This window comes from Pseudopodoces humilis, chromosome 2, assembly GCF_049639895.1.
Source record: "Pseudopodoces humilis isolate 2021_Gansu_Grassland_sample_001 chromosome 2, ASM4963989v1, whole genome shotgun sequence".
NCBI lineage: Eukaryota > Metazoa > Chordata > Aves > Passeriformes > Paridae > Pseudopodoces > Pseudopodoces humilis.
The window spans coordinates 12,788,874-12,809,601 of NC_142201.1; the positions used below are offsets into that span (position 1 = coordinate 12,788,874).

The 20,728-nt window shown below is 42.9% G+C and overlaps 1 protein-coding gene across 3 annotated transcripts in view; it reads left to right on the forward strand.

The window, feature by feature from the left end:
* PCYT1B (phosphate cytidylyltransferase 1B, choline) overlaps positions 1-20,728 on the forward strand; it is a 44,632-nt gene that overhangs the window by 7,581 nt on the left and 16,323 nt on the right. For 2 of the 3 annotated variants that reach the window (XM_005516702.3, XM_005516703.2), the window contains exons 1-4: positions 2,407-2,576; positions 14,859-14,958; positions 17,024-17,140; positions 20,299-20,450. In XM_005516702.3, the coding sequence (XP_005516759.1) occupies positions 2,475-2,576; positions 14,859-14,958; positions 17,024-17,140; positions 20,299-20,450 (471 nt within the window). In that variant the 5' untranslated portion in view covers positions 2,407-2,474. Of the gene's footprint in view, positions 1-2,406; positions 2,577-14,858; positions 14,959-17,023; positions 17,141-20,298; positions 20,451-20,728 lie in introns of those variants that run through there. The other variant, XM_088051849.1, reaches the window with a different exon arrangement.

The following is a 20,728-nucleotide window of genomic DNA, read 5'->3' on the forward strand; positions in this document are numbered from 1 at the left end:
AATGCACCTGGAGTCAATAGCACACTCTCAGCATGAAAGCAAAGATGAAATTCGGCCTTTCATACTAAAAAGAAATAGAAGGCAAGGGAATTTACATTTCCAGTATATTGACAAGCATTCAGCTTCAAGAAAGTCTGCTTTCCTTTCATCTCTATTCCTGTGCACCTGCCTGGTCAGGGAGGGCTAGACTCTCACCCTGGATAAGTCCATACCTGATGCTACTCCTTCAGGATACCAGCACCCATCTCTGAAGAGCAGGCATATGTGGCTGGGTTTATAAAAGAGCTGCCTGCTACCTCTGACTGCTCCAGTCCTAGCACTGCTCATCTGTGCTGTCCAAATATTCTTCTAACAGCGTAACACTCCTGCAAATATTTTTCCTCAGAGAAAATGAGCTACAAATTTCAGGCCGAGTGCTGCATTAATCATGGTTTAATCATTTCCCTTGAGTATGCTTTCCATAATGTGTGAGTAGTTCTTGCAGAATCACTGATAAAGGAACTTAGTTAATAAGGAAAAGATTCAGCTGTGAGATTCACTTAGTTTGGCTACCTGTTTTTCTTGCTTAGTCACCTCTTTTGACATGTATTTTCCTTTTTTCTTGACAGCTATCTCATTCTGTCTTTTGACGTTCTCCTTTTTTTTCTACTTTCTTTCTCATCTCCTCTTATTTACTTATCTACCCCTTTCCCTTTCACCTAGTTCATGTATGTTTGTATTATACTTGGTTTTCTTTGAAGATGTGCAAAAGATAAATACATTTGAAATTTGGGTCTCAAGGGGAAAGACCCTGAGGAACAATTCTCTTGTAACTTCTCACAGGTCGGGATGGCCTTAGATGTGTGTCTTCTGATGAAGTCTGATTTTTAAAAACAACACTGACAGTGCCCACTGAAGCTAAGTACTACTGAAATCCACTTTCTTGATTCTGTCAAGGTTAACAATAGCCAATGGAGCTGTCTGCTCTAAAAATTTTTAGCTTTATATTATCTTGATCATATTCTCGGGCTATTTAAGAGTAAGAAGGATGGTAATTTCACTTCAGCAGTGTAGAAGCTACAGTCGTGTGTGCTGAAGCAGCTGTATAGCACAACCGAAGATGTAGTGGCTCCTGGGCAGATGTCAGCCAGGTTCCACGTGAAGGACCTGGGAACTCTGAATTTGCCTATGATAGAAGCATTTTGCTGCATTTAGAGACAGCTACTACCATTACAGCCATGTTCTTTATCCATCTCTCGGCAGAACAGGACTATGCTTTTTCCAAAATATAATAACTTTCATTAAAAGGCAATTAATTTCTTCAGCACCGAGAATTTGGTACTCCCAGCACCGTGCTCCTCCTCGGGTAGGGGAGCGGGCCGTGGCTCTGGGGCAGCCCGGTGGTCCAGGCGGCGCGGCAGGCGGGAGCTGTCCGCTCAGCACCGCCCCGCCTTCGGCTGCTTCTGCTCCAACCAAACCTCACCGCGGGTCGCTGTGAGGGGGCTACCGAGGCTGCCCGGCCCGGCTGTGCAACTGAGCCCGGGACCGGGGCGGACACACCGATGCGGTTCCTGGTGTGGCGCTGCCTCCTGAAGCGCTCCGGCACTGACCGCGCCTGCCGCGCTCGGAACACGGTTCGGGATTTGAGCCAACAGTGCCCTTGTGGCCAGGAGAGCCAGTAGAATCCTGGGGTGCATTAGGGAGAGCATTGCCAGCAGGTCAGGGAGGTGATCCTGCCCCTCCATTCAGCCCTGGTGAGATGAGTGTATTTGGAGTGCTGTGTCCCGTTCTAGGCTCCTCAGGACGAGAGAGACATGGAGATCCTGGAGTGGGCAGCGGACAGCAGCAAATGATTTAAGGGACTGAACATCTCTCTAACAAGGAAAAGCTGAGAAAGTTGGACCTGTTCAACGTCTGCAAGACAGGACCGAGAAGGAACCTCATTAATGTGTATAAGTATCTAAAGGGGGGGCGCCAAGAGGATGGAGCCATTTGGAGGCTCCTCTCGGGATTGCCAAGCTTAGGCTAGAGGCAACGGGCAGAAACTGACGCACAGGAAGTTCCACCTGAACGTGAGGAAGAACTTCACTGTGCAGGTGACCGGTCAGTGGAACAGATTGCCCAGAGGAGTTGTGCAGTGTCCCTCACTGGAGATGTTCAAGAACCTTTTGGAAGCAGCCCCGTGCCAAGTGCTGTGGGACGGCCCTGCTCGAGCCGGGGGGTCGGAGCCGGTGGGCCCGCGGCCCCCTCCAGCCGGGCCCATTCCGGCCGGCTGAGACTCGCGGGGGCGGGGCCCGCCCGCGGAGCTGCCGCGGGCAGCGCGCGGTGGCGCGGCGGGACAGCAGCCAACCAGGAGCCCGCATGCAAATGATCGGCCCCGCCCCCCGCGCGCGGAGCGGGGCGGGGCCCGCTGGTTGCCGTGGCGACGCGAGCGGCCGAGCCCCCGGGCGGCTCCCGGGGAGACCCCCCGCGCCGGGCGGGCCCGGGCGGCGGCCATGCCAGTGCGTGCGGCCGGTGCTGAGTCAGGAACAGGCATCCCCAAATCCTCCTCCGAGACCATGGAGGAGCTGGAACACACCTGCCCGCAGCCGCGCCTGGTGAGTTGGGCCCGGCCGCGGCCCACCCGCTCGAGCCGCCCCGGATGCTGCGGGGCCGCTGGGCCGGGGGCGAGGGAGGGGGCCCCCGGGCGGCCGGTGCCGCCTCACGGCGGGTCCCTCTGTGCAACGCCAGGGAAAGGGCAAGCGAAGGCTGTCCGAGGTGGGCTGTGCCGTGCCGTGCCGGAACTCGGGGCAGTGCGGTGACAGCCCGGCAGGATTCTTGGTCCGCCCGTTAAAAGCCCGGATCCCCCGCGCTCCCGAAGGGTCCGGGCGCGTCCGGGCGCGTCCGGGCACCGGCGCGGCTGCCGCATGTGTGCGGGTGGCGGGAGCGGCGGCGGGAGGCGTGCGGTGGCCAAGCCGTGTTACGATCTAAAAAGCTGCCTGTTTCCAGTAGTGAATGCAGAGGAGCGGCCCGCGCTCCAAGGAGCATGTGGGTGGCGGGGAGCGATGGCCGGTCCCAGCCTCTCCCGGTGCCGCTCCCGCCGGGAATGGCTGCCCCCGGCGCTCCTCAGTGACCGCCTGGCTCCGTTTTGCCCTGCGGACCGGTTCTCGGACGGGTTACTGCGCCCAGGAATGGCAAATCCCGCTTTTCTCAACTTCAGGAATCCGGCGAGGATTTTTGCCCGTTCGATTCAGGATGTGTAAGGAAGAAGAGAGTCTCGGAGAGCTGGGGGGACAGGAGAATGAGGGAGGGCCGGGAGAGTGATAATTAAAATAACTGCTCTGATGTTCTTTCCTTAAAGACTCCCTCAGACCGTGTAGACAACTTTACAAGGCTGCTGTACCCCAAGAGTTCAGGTTCTAAGAGATGTCCTTCTTTTCATGTGCTCATTTAAAGGATTTTGAGTATTTCCTTGCTTATTATTTAAATCTGTTATTATTCCCACCAGGAAAGATCTCTCCTTACCCTAGCATGGTATGCATCATTGGCAAGGTGGTAGAAAGTTAATAATAACAATACGTAAATGCAATCGCAGAATTGTGGAGGCAGTGTCAAGATGCGAAATGCATGATATATGCAACAGTTTAGTACTGGAAATTAGATAATTTAACAACAGAATTCAGTCGCAGTGCTAATTAAAACGTATTTAAACATCAAACTTCAGTAATTAAATTCAACAGTATAGTTGAGACATTGTTCTGATATGACAAGAAATAGCAACAGTCATTGGAATTGACCCAAATTAATGTTTTCTTCTTGCTCATGTTATAATTAGATTCAGCTTTAAAGAAGACTGTTAATTTGTTCATGGAAAGCTTTTGGAGCTGTTTTAATAGGGAAAGTTAGCTCAGGTGTAGTTACTGCAGTGTGTTCGTACAACAGCTGTCTAAGATTTCTCTGTCAAAAGCTCAGCTATAACAACCTGTTTGAGTATATTACTCTGTGTAGTCTGACATTTTAAAATATTTTAAAGAAAGGAGTGACAATATGATACCAGTATTTACAGTATCGTGCATTCCAGTATAATTTCTGTGGAAATTAAGGTGACAGAGTACATGAATAAAACAGGATTTGTTATGATGTTTTAGAACTTCCTGAGTACCAATAATGGACAATGGAGACAGTTAAAATAAATATTTGTGAAAAGTGTGTCCTTATGAAGTGATCCTTCATCAGTCACCAAATCATTGTTATCTTTTTAGGCCAAAAAAAAGTTGCCTGGTGAAGTATAATGCAATACACTGAACTCAGAGCATAGGGAGCGAGGCAAACGAGTGTTGTCAAGCAGTGTCTGAAATGAGAAAAATTAAGGGCAGGTGTTCTGAAGAGTTAAAGGGAATCACCCCTTGACAGACAGTTTAATGACATGGACATGAAGTTCCTATCAGACCTTTTCTAAGATCTTTAAGACTTGATCTGATCTCATCCTTCAAAGGCTGCATGTGCAGTGGTGGACCAGTAACCTTGTCACCTAGATTATTAGTGTAAAGGAACAAGGGTGTCTCAGGTAGCATTTTAGCATTGTTTGGACATCAGGATGATACCTCAGGATGGCTTTGATACCTCAGAATGATATAATCGGTGGCAAGTCTGTGATATTTACAGATGACTTTTTAATGCTGTTCATTGGTTCTCACGCATTTCTAAAATTAATTATCTGGGCTTTCAGGTTATATTAGGCTAAGTTGTAGGAAGCAGTTCTTCTTGAGAAATCACCTCAAACTTTAGAAGGTGAAAAGGGGTTGGTTCTTTTCTGAAACTGTTGTCATCCTTTTCATTGAAACAGGAATTATTTCTTTAAAGCCTTTAAACTGTGAATATTTTTAATGGATATCTGCCATTAGACCTCTCATTTTAGGCTGTGAAGTCTGCTAGCTTGTCAGGAACTGTCACATTAGGACTAAAGAACTGTGTCCTTCAATGATCAGTAAATCAGGGGATATTGAAGGCAGTTCTAGGGTAAGTTTACATTTATATTGAAACCTGATGTTTTCCAGTGCCTGGTACTGTTGTAATTATAAATTGCCATTAATTTTTTGCCAAGACACTCTGTGCATTTTCTTAACCAGCTGGAACATTAATGAGCATTTGTGTCAATGAGAATTCAGTCAATTCCTCTGCTCCATCTCTGACTTAATCTTTGCCTTCTTTATGTTCTCAACTTTTATGTACCTTAGTGCCACGAAAATGTCTGTCTGAGTGACCCCACATATCTTGGTCTTAATGCACAACAGAGAAACAAACCCATCAGAGTCACAGGTTTTATACATACTGGTGATTTTATGGATTTTGTGGTCAAGACAAAACCCCTCAAAAATAGCATTTCTCCAATCCTCATTTGCATCCTTTTGCATTTATCTGTTCTCTCATCCGGACCAAACTACTGTGTTAGGCCACTTTCTCATCTGTTGCAGTCCCATTCATATTTATAAGCTTCAGAATAACCATGGTTTGGTGATGAGGGGCCTTCACTGTTTTCAGTGGGATAAATGTGACCTATGGTCATATCCTGACACACATTCATGGTATGGCAGTTGTCCCTGGATAATTTTCAGTAAGCTGCAGAGTGCTGCCATGGACTTTGGATCTCAGCCTGGGAATCCTGCCCTTAGGGTTTACCCATGTGCATCAGTACTAAAAAGGAAAGCTCTTAGTTTAACTAAGAGATATCATAGCAAGAAATACCAAAGAGGAAATAAAAAACCTTGTGAAATTATTTGCTTATTGTTTTTATAATTTATTTATGCTACTTGGGATCAAGAGTTTGACTTTGTCCTATGTATGTAGCTCCTTGAAGGATTGGTGTGTCCTTTGAAAATTACCAATCCTCACCTGAAAGAAACAAACAGGCATTTCAACACACTTTGTTCAGGAAGACAGTTCCATGTGACATCTTTCATAAAAGAAAACAACAGCAGTTTATAAGGACAGTGCTGCAGATAAAGCAAACCCAAATACACATTGAAACTTACTTGAAAACAAACTTTAGAATGTACTGCTTGGTCTCATCTTTCCCTTAGACATGCTAAGAGCTTATTCTCCTTGTATTTCATGTCTCTGTCATCCAACACAGGCATCAGTGAAAACATCTGGGAAAGTAAAGTACTCTTGGGCCCTGGTAACCTATGTCTTATTTTCAAAACTGTCAGAGCCTAACTGAGGGTTAGATAAGTTGAGGGAATTCAGGGCAATGCAACATAACATTTCCATCACAGTACTTAATTTAAAAAAACATAAGCAGAAACCCACCTAAATTAGCCAGGGTGAACTACAGGGGAGGAGAGGGAGTAGATAGGTAGATATGTGGTTGGTTTGGCCTGTGCTGTCAGGAACATTGGTGGGTAGAGGGCAAGGCAGGAGGAATTAAGCAGCAGTTTTAATTAATTTAAAGTGATTCTATCTTTCAGATGATGCAAAGAAGCAGGTAAGTGGTTTTTGTTCTGTCTGCTCTGCCCTAGGCAGTGCTATCCATTAAATACTGGGCTGTTCAAGGGTATGTGACATCCCTACTACCCTTGGATGTCTGTTCTCAGGCAGGTGAAGCTGTGGCCAGCTCTCATTTCTTGTACAGGAATCGGCATGGGGCCCTGTGTGGAAGTATCCAAATAGTTTATTGGGGGCTTTTTTCCATCATCATTGCAAGGACAGGCTTGCTGGATACTTCATCTATCCATATGGCAGATAAAACATGTTCTGCCAAGGCACTGCAAGTGTTGTGGCCATTTGAGGTTCACCCTTGCAATCCCCGCATTGTTCCAAAATCCAGATTTACTTGTGTAATGTTCTGAGATTCAGAGGCTACAGGGTGTTACAGGTCACTAGGAATTGGGTATTAAGTATCTTGGGGCCACTGAATATGCAGTACTTGGAGAATGAGACTCAAGTACAATTGAATATGACAGATCTCACATAATTTTAGTTATCCGCTGCTTTAGCCATTTTATTTCTTTTCTTGATTTTTCAGAAAAAATTAGAGTACATTTTTTTTTTCCAATTATTCAAGTACATTTAGAAAACACTTTTTCTTAAATCTTATTGAAGAGTACAGGAGAACATTTTAGTGTTTGCACACTCTGGTGCTGTATAATGGTTCAAGAAGTCAGTCTACTTCTTTAGATGGTTTCTTGTTGCTGCTCTTAAGCAATGAACTCAAACACAAAATCTGAAACAATTGCAAGGAAGTGTGCATGCCTTGGATTCCTGTGTTTTCATCCTTTCATATTTGCAAAGAATGTTTCATGAGGTTCTGATGCGACCCCTAGCATAATTTCAGTATTTTATTTCCATGAGCTTTCATAGATCTTCATATTCTTCTTTCCTATATCACTGGAAGGCAGTTTTAATCAGAGGAGCCAATGATTAATGTAGGGGGGGCTTTATTCTGGGTATAAAGTGTCCTATGCATCTGTTTCTCTCTCACATGATGTTATTACAGGGGGTCTGCCATCTGTTTACTTCAGTGTGGAATTAGGCATAAATAAATATGTAAATAGCCTTACATTTAAGGAGCCCGAAATTATTTAACTAAATATTTATTTGGTCTTTTAGAAATCCAGGTTTTGTGCTGTATTAATTTTCATTTTCATAAATGTTGGCTACTATATAAAACCACAAACCCATAAAAACATGCCAAGTGAGGTTTGTGCTTGGGGACATGTAGCAGTTTTTGCTGCACTTAAAAAAATAAATTGCCCATAGACATGAAAAATCTGCTTAGATTTCCCCTTATTACATCAGAGGACTTGGAGTTTATATAGGTTCTGAAATGCTACAGTTTCTGCAAAAACATGTTGCAATACATGTTTGTGAGATACACAGAGCTACAGATAACTCTTCAGGAATCAGAAATGACCCATAATCACGGAGAAAACATTACATTCTATATATTGCATTCTGTGCTTGCAAATGCAATAATATTTTAGAAACAGGTTATATTAGGATCATATTACCAACTTCTTAAACTGTGCTGTTGCCATTACTACAAAGATTTGTATCATATCTTTAAAAAGGAGTGGAAAAACATTGTAAACAGATTCTCTCTGCTCCCTTCTCAGGAACATAGACAACATTATAATATAACATACATAGAAAATGTAAAAAGAACTCAGCACATGCATGGATGTGGAGCAGAAGAAATACAGAATTAGGAGGCAAATACTGACTACACAGGCAAGAATATGTGTAGTGTATACTCAGACATCCACAATCGTTCACAAACATTCACTACAGCCATAACTGTCTATCCCAGTGTGGCCTTTGTTTCCATATAACCTGCTTTCCTGTTTTACAAACAGACGGTATAAGGTGAAAACCTCTTGAGAAAGGAACTAGATGAATCAGGGATCTTGTAAAGAAGCCCATTGCCCTCCCTATAGGAGTTTTTCTGCTGACAGCTGAGGGACTGCAGAATATGTGTCTCCTGTGCAGGAGGAAAAAAAGGTTTGGGGTTTTCTTGCTTCTTCATAGCTCTGTTTCTGAGTAATGGTTTATACAATGTGCTGTCCTACATGTCTGACATAAAATAATTGCTAAATGTGAAGTATATCTGTAAAGAACAAGTAGAGATTGAATATTGGGCCAAATTTACCCAGTAATTTAGCTATATAACTGGGTTGCTTTTAGAAGATTAACCCTTGCCTGTGTTAAAGCAGAGTTGGGTTCTTTAGCCATATATCGGGTGAATTTGCAGATGACACTAAGCGGGGTGGGAGTGTTGATCTGCTTGAGGGTAGAAAGGATCTACAGAGAGACCTGGACAGACTCATCAGGGGGCTGAGGTCAATTGCAGGAGCTCAATAAGGGAATGTGCCCTGTCCTGCACTTGGATCACAACAACCTCATGCAACATTACAGAATGGGGGAGGAGTCACTTGAGAGCTGCCCAGCAGAAAGGAACCTGGGGTTGCTGATCACCAGCCAGCTGACCATGAGCCAGCATGTACCCAGGTGGCCAAGGCCAATGGCACCCGGCCTGTATCAGTAATAGTGTGGCCAGCAGGACCAGGGCAGTGATTGTCACCCTTACTCAACACTGGTGAGGCCACATCTCAAGTACTATGTCCAGTTCTGGGCCCCTCACTGCAACATAAGATACTGAGGTGCTGGAGTGTGTCCAGAGAAGGGCAGCAGGGGTCGTGAAGGGTCTGGAACTGTGAGGAATGGCTGAGGGAACTGGGTTTGTGTAGTCTTGAGAAGGCTCAGGGGGCAGCTGGCAGCTCATTGCTCTGTACAACTGCCTGAAAGGAGGGTATAGTGAGGTGGGAGCTGGTCTCTTCTGCTATGCCTACAGTGAGTGAGCCAGGGGAAATGGCCTTAAGCTGAGACAGAGGAGATTCCGATTAGATATTAGAAAAACTTTTTTCAGTGTTAGGGTGGTCAGACATTGCAATAGGTTGCCCAGGAATGTGTGGAGTCGACATCCCTGGAGGTGCTCAAGAGGCATCTGGATCTGGCGCTGGGTGATGTGTTTTGGTGGTTTAGGGCTTACAGTGGTAGTGCTGGGTTGATGGACTGAATGATCTTAAAGCTGTTTTCCAGCCTTCATGATTCTGTGATTCCGTGATTCCATACAGTAATGTACAAGTAAAAAGAAATGCATAGTAGACATTCAAAACACAGGAGCTGATGTTATCTTCACTGAATTGATCAGTAAAACAGAGTGGCATTAGAGCAGTGGTTACACATTTTTGGTCTGTTGACCATGACCGACCTTGAGCATTACTCCAGGGCCAGCAAGCACTTGCCACTGGGTATTGAGTTGCAAATGCCCCACAGCCAGTTTGGTTCTTGGCGGTGGTGTCTGCAAGCTGATGATTGGCAACTAGTGTCCCTTTGAAGGGGCCACAAACTTCTTTATCCTGGAATGCCTTGTATCCCTCCTCAGTGCTGGGATATCTGTCTGTAGCCATCAGGACGGGAGAGCATCCAGGCTCACGGGCTACACAGTCCCCTAGCTTCAGTGTGCTCTTCCCATGAGTCCTGCCTGGGTCACTGGTATGCAGAGCTCCTTCCTGCCACACCAGGGGAGCGGGCTCAGGTGGATGAGTTGCCAAGGGTCACATTTCGCTTCCAGCTGGTGTTCATGGAGGTTGAGGTGCTTCATCAGCAAGTCTTTCACTTGAACTCTGCTTGACTTGGGGCCAAGTCAATCCTACCACTAGGATTATTTTGTTTTCTAAATAATGTATTCCAGTTCAGTCAAAAGTCATGGCTGTCATGCAAGAATCTTGTCACAAAATTCTTTGGCCTTTTGCAAATATTAGACTAGATTACATAATAGTTGTTCTAGTTTTATAATCTATGAATCTCTACATATATACATCATTATGCTTCTTGAAAAGGTAGTGGAAGCTGCTTTTCTTCTACAATATATTCAATTTGTAATTGCATCTTGCACTTAATTATTACTGACTTAATACTAATGACGAGTAAAGTATATTTGATTGAAGATAAAGCCCAGAAAGAGCAACAAAGATAATTTGAAATGCTTGCAAACAGAAAGCTGAAGATACTGTTCTTACAAAGTTAGTTTGTGATATTTTTAGTTTACATCCACCTCCCCGAGTCAGTAGAACTTTGAGAGAACAGGCTAGGGTTTTTTTGATACTGGCATTGATATAGAACTGTTTGTAAAAAGTTTACCAGGAGACAACCATCAGTAACATTCAATTACAATTTAAATGCTCATAAATTTACCTGTTTGGGTCAAGGTTACTGACCCAAACTAGGAGACAGCATAGTTTTCTTTTTTGACACTGAACCTATAAGAGAAGACCTTAGTAGTCCTTAATGTGGCCTTTCCGCTCAGAGAAAGTGTTCATACCTCAGAAACTTGGCATATATTTAGTTTTCAGTAGTTTTGATAGGTTCTCTTTTCTTAAATATTAATTGAAACTGATGTCAGTATTTCCTGCCCTGTAATTATTGTTTCCCAACATTAGGAGCAGGTTCCCAAAATAATCATTTCTCACATGAGTAGACCTTACCCACGTGATTTGTTACAGTGAAATCACTTACCTGTTTTAAATACTGCCTCTGAGACAAAAGGTGGTTACAGCATCAGACCTCCCACAGAATTTCCCTGACAGTTTAATTCTTTCATAAGCACAGGCCCAGCCTGCTTTATCAAGTGTTGCCTCTGTAGCTGTACTGGTTCATGATCTGAAATTTCACTGACCTTTGTTGATGGCAAAATCTTAGATGACAGTACAACTTTACCAAGAGGTGGAGAGAAGGTACTGTAGTTGCATGAATTAAAAAAAAAGCAGTAGCTCCTTCAATTAGCTGTGTTTCCTACAGTCACCCTGCAGGCAGAGTTATAAAGGTAGGTGCATTATGGCTTGGATGGGTCTACATTTGCCTACTTAAAAGAATGTTTCTGTCTTCCTTGCTTCTGTGTTAAAAATCCAGCCCAACTGCCAAACATACAGAAAGCAAGCAAACAATAGCACAACAGGCTGGAAACAAAAGAGAAGGTGTGGAGGTGCTTGTGTTCTTGAGCTGTTATTTCAGTGGTAGGACTCCTCTTCCTCTACAAATCACCAACAACTCTCCTTTTAATCATTAGAAACAGAAGCATGAGTGTTTATCTTATGCCTAGGAGCTAAGTTAAATGGCTACAGTAGCCTGAGACTGTGAAGAATGATAATAAAAAGGCAGCACCAAGATGCACCTGAAAATAAGGTGCTTCTAGCTGCCCTGTAGGGCTTCCTCATGAAGTGTCCTGGCCCCAGAACCAGCTCAGGGCTACCAACCACACGATGCTCTCTTCTCTAAGCTGCTGTCTCACCAAATAGAGCAGTGAGTTACAAAGGCATTGCTGGGGCATATGGAGCTGTGAGGTGTTTGCTGGGAAAGCACTCATTATCTACCTTCCATCTTTTAATGTCCTGAAGTTTACTGAACGTCATTTAGTTTTTTTGCAGATTTCCTAGAAAGCAAGTAAGACACTATTTAAACTTCTCATAGAATGAACAGCTTCTAATATGCAAGGGTTACTAAATATGATGGTTTTCCATACCTTAATTTTACTGTCTTAATTTCCAGGAAACATGACTCTTATTGCAAGAGCTTTTTATCATCTTCTGAAGTAAATATCATTAATAAGTCCTAGTATTACAATGACTTCTCCATTTGTGACATGTGATAAGCTTTCTCTCACATACTACGACAGGATGGTGCAGGTCTCAGGAGCTTACCTTGATCCAAAATACAAGACTAATTTCTCTTGCTTGGCTAATGGCAAAATGTAAATGTCTAGAATATAAGGAAGGCAGAGACGAAGGGAAAAATCTATCAGACAGAAGTGCAAAGTCTTTTTCTAACCATCTGATTATTGGAAAAACTATAGCAAACTTCCAAAAGAACTTTAATGGATTAACCAAAATGATAAAGCTGCTATATAAATTATTTGCTGTTTTCTCACAATTCTAATTATTACCGTAAATAAACTGGAAAGAATACAAGTAATAATATACAAACTGAAAAGATTTGATAAATTATTTCTGGGTTTTAATAATTTCTGGAAATATTTTCTCTTACAGGTTTACATACAAACCAAATGGTCTCATTCTACTCTTAAGATGTTTTTGTTAAGCTTAACAATAATTTTTCTAGGACAGATAAAACACAATAGTAGTGAGTAGTCATTTGGAAGTTATTGCTATAAATTTCCTTTGATCTGTCAGCACATGGTGTTTATGCTTTTCTCTTTATGGCTTTGACAGAATATGGCTGATTTTAATCTATTACATTTGATATATTTTCATATCTAGTAACTGAGAAGTCAGTGAGTAAAGGGAATATTGACAGTTCTGGTTCTAAGCCCTGATCTGTAAAGTGAGCTTTAATGACAAACATTTATAAAAGCTGGACCGATGGGAAGCTAATAGAGGTTGTTCGCCATTGAGCAGAGACCAAAAGAAAAATCTCAGTGTTGCAAAGGTGGTTACATGGATGAAAAGCACCACTGTGTTTGCCTGGGGGGAAAAAGAGATATCTTCCTGCAAACCAGGCCTATTTTCTTCAAATAACCTCCAAGGAAACAACCTCTGCCAAGCTAGGAGCTGATTACCAGTTGCAGGCCTCAGACCATAGGCATTATTGTTTTAACATTTCTGCCTTCCTCTTTATCTCAGCAGGAACCAGGCTGTATGGGCTGCCATGTAACTTGACCTTGCTTGGAGATAAAAAGACAGATTAGCACCCAGCAATAGCAAAACTAGAAGCAAAAAGACAGTATTTAGAAAATAAAGGAAAGAGCTGGCACTGTATGATTATGTGTAATGTTCTACACTGTGCAGCGTGGGTGGTCTGATGAACAGTTCCCCTCCATGAAACCCAGACAGAAACTTGGGCTTGGTCATAGTCTCTCAATTTGTAACCTTGTCTGTGCAGAGATTCTGTGATTTTCATCATGAAGATACTTATGATGATGATTTCCTGTAACATTTGAGAGTATGGGAAAAAGATTAAGAAAAGAAAAACAGGAAAAAAAGGAAGCCTACATAAAATGGCATTACTTGCAGTAAACAAAATGAATAGGAAATCAGCAGAAATAACTGGATGTTGAATCTTTAATTCTTTGTTGTTGTTTTACTACTGTCCTCTGAACTTTCCATGCAACAAAACTAGTGAGCCCAGAGATCAGCAGCAATTAAATGTGACATGCCCTAAAGTGTCTCAGGGATGCTAAAGAATGCTAAATGCTCAGTGATTAATCATTTAGCATCAAAAATCTGAAAAAAAAAACAGTGTAAAGACAAAAACGGATGCTGTTATGATCATCCATGGGTACTCAAACTGGTGTGCCAACTATACATCAAATGGTCACTGTCAAAATCCAACCAAGCCACAGCTGCACAGCCATGAACTCCCAGTTAAATCATGGTGGAGGCAAACTGACAGATTTCCTTCAGCTTTTCTCTACCACCACTTCATCTCAAAAACAAAGCAAACCAAAACTCAGCTATGTTTTTGTAAAGATTTCAGGCCACAAGCTGTAGAAGTGTGTTTATTTTCCTATCAGACCATATGGCAGATAATAAATATCAGAGGGTCTGATAGCTGATAACTTCCTACATAGAAATGGGCAGAAAATACAAATTCAGTAATCAAGTTTCCTGACAGATAATGCCACGTCAGTCTTCACACATCCTCACACTGTCTCATATCTTTAGGTTATAAACTCCTCAGAGCAAGTACCCTTGTGGTGCTCTGATCACAGTTAGGAGTATTTTAGTACTATTACAGAATGTGTCAGACCAGAAAGGAGTCAGATCTTGTTAAATGGGACTTAAGGTTGCATCCTTGCCTTTATTTTGAATGGCTCCTCAAAATTATAGGATATTCTGACTAAAACCACAACAAAACAACCTCTACTCCCAATTATCTGTACTGATGCCAGTGGCAGGAAAGGGTGCTTGTTAAGAGGTGGCTCATTTGCAGCTTTCTAAGTCCCAGTTAGTTTTTACAACTGTTTCTTACCGGTAACAGAATACATTTTTCCTTAGGCCTTCAGAGTCACTGAGAGGGGTTAAGATACTCACACCATCCAACCCGACTTTTTTCTGCAAACAGAAAAATTGTGTACTTTTACCCACCTCAAAGATGACCAAGCCTCTCTAGGAAAGAATTCAGTTACATGACCTGTTTAAAAAGCTTTATTTTCCTCACCATTCGACCTTGTGTAAACTGTGTGTGCTCAGGGATGACCAAAAATCCCCAGAGAACAAACCAGCATGAAGTCTGGTTACAGCATTCTGCCACAATTAAATGGTTCTTCTACAACTACTTGATGGTGAAAATAAATTCACTTTCTTTGTGCTTTGTTCTCCTTCCAGACTCTGACGGCACCAGCTCCATTCGCAGATGAAACAAGCTGTCAGTGTCAAGCACCCCATGAGAAGTTAACCATTGCACAAGCCCGCCTGGGAACACCAGGTATGTGGAGAGAGCTACGTCCACAGGATTGTGAGCACGCCCAAAGCACTGCTTCTTCCATACAAACATCAATTAATGCTCATTTGTGCCTTCTACTCAGAAGCAAAAGCCTAATGTCTGGTGCTGTCAGGTAATGGAGAAGAAACCAGCAACTACAGAGCCATTATGTTCTGTAAGAGAAACAAGAAGAGAAAACATGTCAAGTTAGAGTTTGATGTTTTTGTGGATGTTGGTTGGAAGGAAGGCTTGCCAGCCCACTCCAGCCAGCCTGAAAATTGTGTTATGTAGTAGCTACCTTCTGGATTCTGTCTCGCTTTTAGAAGACAGGTGTCTGCTAGGGAGGGCAGGAGCCTCCCTTGGAATGAAAGAATGTAGACCCCCTCCCTCCGAATTATTCTAATTCTGAAATCAAGGGGCTTTCAGGCAGAGATCTGGGGATAGGAGTAACAGTTCTTTACTAGTATAACCAGGCAAACAAGCAACAATAACTACATCATTAACAAGAACACAGAAACAGGGGCCCGGTGACAGCTTTTCTCGGCTTGGATGGCTTTGTTTCACAAACCCCTTCGGGCAGTCAGTCTCGGTGCTCCTGCAGGGCTCTGAGGAACAGTCGGCTGGAACAGCAGGGACGAGCTGAGATCCTGGGCCGGTGGCTGAGGTGTATCAGCAGCTCTGCGGCAGTGCCTGGCACTGCCACACGTCCCGGCAGGACAGGGGGTGCGAGGCCACCAACAAAGAGGGGAGAAGGAGAAGCAGCAGCAGCTCCGTCTGGGTGATGGCGAAATTCCCTTCTCCCCACCGCAGCAGCTCTGCCCCCAACGTGTCCTCTGAAGCTGAAGAAAAGCCCGCCAAACTGTCCCCACCCTCCTTTTTTTCCGCCCCCTTCCCCCCCACCCCCCCGGGCCCGGCCAAACTCTTTGTCTTTTGTCAAGCACCCACCAAGTACCCACAGTTAGGTTGTCCCCGAAACTAATGGGTAAAAATTCCACGGGCAAGCCAGAACAAAAAAAAAAAAAAAAAGACACCTAACCCCCAACAGATTCTCATCTCATACTGTCTCTGTATGCTGGAAAATTCTTTTTTCACTGGTGTTCCTGTTGATCGTATCAGACCTTCAGTGGCCTTAAAGGTTACTTGCCAATTTCTTTATCTGGGCATCTGTGATTGGACTGGGGGAGTGGGATGATTTCACATGAAGTTGCAAATGCATCCTTCAGCCCTCCCATATTTCAAGAGGTCATTTTAAAAAAGTCTCTGTTTACTTATTCTACTTATTTAAAATAAGCTTTTGAAGTATGTACATATTATAGGAGCAAGCTGCAAGGATCTTGCAAGGAACAGTGTTGTCCCATGGACCCTTGGATATCCTGAGTGCAGAGACATCTCTCTGCTCTCACTGATACACAGTCCATGGAGGTTTGAGCTCTGTTGCTTTCTTCTCCACTGTGCTTTTGCTTGGAGGTGGCAAAGCATGTCATTTGAGAAAGCAAGCCCTTTTTCTGTCTGGAGGCTGCTGCTGAAGGTGCTGTACAGAAAGAGTTACAAGGGTAGTAGCATGAGAAAAAGTAGTTATAGGTTTATTAGAGAGAAGAACTCGGGGAAAGTCTGAAAAAAGTGAAGTAGAAGGTTTACATAGAAGAGGTAAGCAATATATTTTTACAGCAGTAATTTGTGGAAAAAGATTACTTACAAAATTACAAGAGGGGAGGAAAGGGAGATGATGGGAAAAAATCCATAAGGTATATCTGATTAGAAAGGCAGAAAGAAAAGAACAAGACATATGGTGGAACTCTGAATGAGGCAGGAAGATGACATTTTTACTAAATCAGAATATGGGGATGATGGATGATAATAAATAGGGTAAGTCTGAGGGAGAACAGCAGAGAATACAAAGAACAGGAAATGTGCAGTATCAAAAACTGCAGGTTCACCTGTGGTGCTTTTGAATAACAGAACTGGGGTAAATCTGTGCAATCATCTGATCTGTGAACAAAATGCCATCCAGTAGAATTAGGTGCAACTTGTTTGGGATCTGAAAAATCGCTGTTGTGTTTCTCCACAGTTGACAGACCTGTCAGAGTGTATGCAGATGGAATATTTGACCTCTTCCACGCCGGCCATGCTAGAGCTCTTATGCAAGCCAAAACTCTATTCCCAAATAGCTACTTATTAGTAGGAGGTAAGATCGGAGTTATTTATTGCACTGGATGTTTGCTTCTGTGCTTCACTATCAGAGAGTTATTGCTGTGCTCCCACCCCCAGCTGATTATACTCTATGACTTGAATGCTACTTTCACTCAGGGGCTTTCTAGAGGTGATTTGCCTTGAATTACATCTTACAGTTGCATCAATTAAAGTAAAAGTCAAATTCTGCTCTCAGCAGCACAGGCACAATTCCCATTCTAGTTAAAGCAGGTGTCTGCATGGCCCTGAGCTTAAAATAGCTCCATATGAATAATTTACCTTTTTCAGTTATTTGCTCAAAATTGTTCAAAGATGGAAATGAGTGAATGAGAACAACCATTATTTATTTCTGGCTCATTGGTCCCTTTGCCAGCCAGGCACAGAGCATGACCTCTGCCTGCCAGGTCCAGACCCAGCCTTCAGCACCTTCACAGAAGCTAAGTCTGGCCCATTGTCACTGAAGACCCAAATGTAGGTCATGAGTGGAATGTAATTTCGGTTCACAGGTGTCCCCAGGCAGGTTACTTTCTTTTTTTTCTTTTCTTTTTTTTTTTTTCTTTTTTTTTTTTTTTTGTTATGAATATCTTCTTTTCTTGTGTGCCTGGCTAACAGCTGTTCAGCAGTTGGCCTGTGCCAGAGGAGTCACTGGAGGGTGGCTCTTTCCTGCCTAGTTGGCTGTGCAAGCCCCACTCTCATGAAGCCTCATAAATGTGCAGTTTGGTTCCATTTTCCTTGCACCTCCAGGGTTGAGATATTCCTCGCAGAAACATTTCACAGCAACCTTCATTCAGCTGCTCAAATGCTTTACAGTGAACATGAGTGCAACCTTCAGGTACTATAAGGTGCATTATTTTACATATTTGTCCCAAATAGTTGTGGGGTGGGGGGGAATACCCAACAGAGAGGAAAAACAAACCTCTTTATAAACATGTTTTTTAGTTTTACTCAAGTTTATGAAATGTGGCAATTCCCATGGAGCTTCCTGTGATGTAAAGAACAAGTCCCTTTGTTAGAAAGGAAACATTAAGGATTCTCTGGTTTCATGATGAGCCAGACAACTTGTAGAAGAAGCAAGTGGAAGCACAAGACTGTAAGGTTAAAAAAAAAATGGAAGTTATGTTGTTTTTAAACGATTAGGGGTTGCCCCAGATAAGGGAAGGAGCTTTGGGATGAAAGCCTGGCTCCTTTGAAATTCATGGCATAGCTTCACTTTGCCTTATATTTGGCAGGAAGGACAAAGCAGCCAGCACTCATCAGCACCTTCTCCCAGCAAGGCACTGTGTGTTAGCATGTTTAAAAAATGGACACCTTCCTTCCCACACCCACGTACAATTTGTGCTGCAAAAGCACCGGTGTCATATGTCTTTGTGGGCATCACAACCAACCCCTTCTATTGCTTCTTGTGAAGACAATTATTTGGACCTAAGATCAGTTTTCTTTTTAAAATGGACATTTATACCTTCCCAAATCAGTCATTAGAGCAGGATGATAGATTCAAAAGAAGTACAAAGAAAGGTATTGTGTCTGCATTGTACACGAACAAATAATAATCAGAAAATAAAATCAAACCTTTCTTCAGAATTCAACCAAAAATTACTGTTTTCCAATAATTTTGATAGACCTTTTCTTCTAGGAGAGGGTAGCCTAAAGATGTCATCAAGGCTGTAAATAAATACAACTACTGTCTCTGAAGGGTTCTTTCTCCTGAATATGCTTTGATCACTATTAAATTTCTTGTCAGCAGGCATCAAAACTGACAAAATGGGACAGAGCAGCATTTTGCTTGCTGAAATTCATACGTATGTTATTATCTGGCTTTAAATTTTGCACAAGCTTCAGGGCTATCTAAGCCTTTCTACATTTTTCCTACTTTGAAAGTCCTTAATGACCATCACAGCAAGAACATCCATTTCAGAACTCAAAAAAGACTGCATCTTTGTCGGCACCTTGCCTGATAGGTTGATGTTTTCAATTTAGAAAGAAGCAGCAGCTGTAGGGCTGCTCTCACACTTCACTGCAGCACTGGTAATGTTGCATTTATCATTTGTCAAGTACATTTACAGACAAAGATCCAAAGGCACAGGTTTGACCTGTGGTGAAGGACAACCACTGGCAACACAGCTATAAATGGGTATCACATTATTCCATGTGGGGTGTCAAATGACTGTTGTAGCTGTAATGTTGGACAGAGATGATTGTGGAGAAGGTCACTGGTTTTAACACAATGTTATGTGGGTAGAAAGATAATACCTAACCTTTATAGTCCTCTGCTAATGTGGTTGTTCCTGCCCCTTATTTTAAAAGCAATGTGGCAAGGTATTGGTACATCCAGAGTTAAATATGCATGATTTCGGGACCTTTAACTCTGCTCATTTCACTAGAGCTTATGGCTTCCCGAGTGCTTTCCTTGGGGCTTTCTTCAGCAACTTTCCATTTGAACATGGCATAAGCCTTACTTCTCTTTCTGTAAAACCTGCTGAACTCAAAGCTAAACTCGGAGACAGATTCCTACAAAGTTTTCTCTGACTTGTTTTTCTTCAGGGTTTATTTAATGAGAAACTGTCCCACTGTGATTTTGAGCTTTGTTGGCAAATTCACCTTTTAGAGTGTTGTTTACATAAAAATAAAAAGCAGGAAATGGAGGCCCAGAGGGGCTGAGGGGTCTTCATCTTTGGAAACCCAACTGGACATGGTCCTGAGGAACCTGCATTTGACTTCTGGGAGCAAGTGATGTGGACTGGTTTTCCTGCCTCGACCATTTTGTGATACCTGAATTTAGTGAACACTCTCTGATTGTCCAAGTTGTGTTCTTTGATTGGTTTCAAAGCATTGGCCATCACCCCTGAAATATCACAGCCCATGAAATACCCATTTAAGAGGGGCTTGGTTTACCTTAGCACATAAAGGATACCACCTGAGGTGTCTTACAATATCCTACTTGGCCTCTGGCTGCAGCTTCAGAAAGAGAAGGTTCTCTCGTTATTACAATTGTATCTGGCAACTCCAAGCAGATCTCTTAGATGCCCTGGAACACCCCAAAAATTGCTAAGCTAATCATTAAGTGCTTGATGGATTTATCTAGGAATAATCAACTCCTGGTCATGCTAATTTTACTGAATGTAGAGCCATTTTGCTCATACTTCTATATTTTAGTTTGCAGTGATGATTTAACTCATAAATTCAAAGGCTTCACTGTGATGAATGAAACTGAGCGATATGAAGCCCTCAGACACTGTCGCTATGTGGATGAGGTCATCAGAGATGCGCCCTGGACACTGACACCTGAGTTCCTTGAAAAACATAAGGTACATTTCTCCCCTTATCTCTCCCTTCCCCTTTGCAGACCAACAGTGGGGAATGAGCAAGTCTGAAATTCTGTTAGGTGGAGCAAATTATTTAGTTTGGTGAATTCCAGTCACTGAAATTAGGTACATAGCATTCCTTACCTCCATCTCTGTCAGAAAACATACTTATTTTGCCTTTTTTTCTCAATATGCCGAGATGATTACTCTGCTGGGATTTTTGAAGGGTAAGATAACACTGAAAAAATTACTGATAAATTGACTTTCAGAAAAAGAGATGG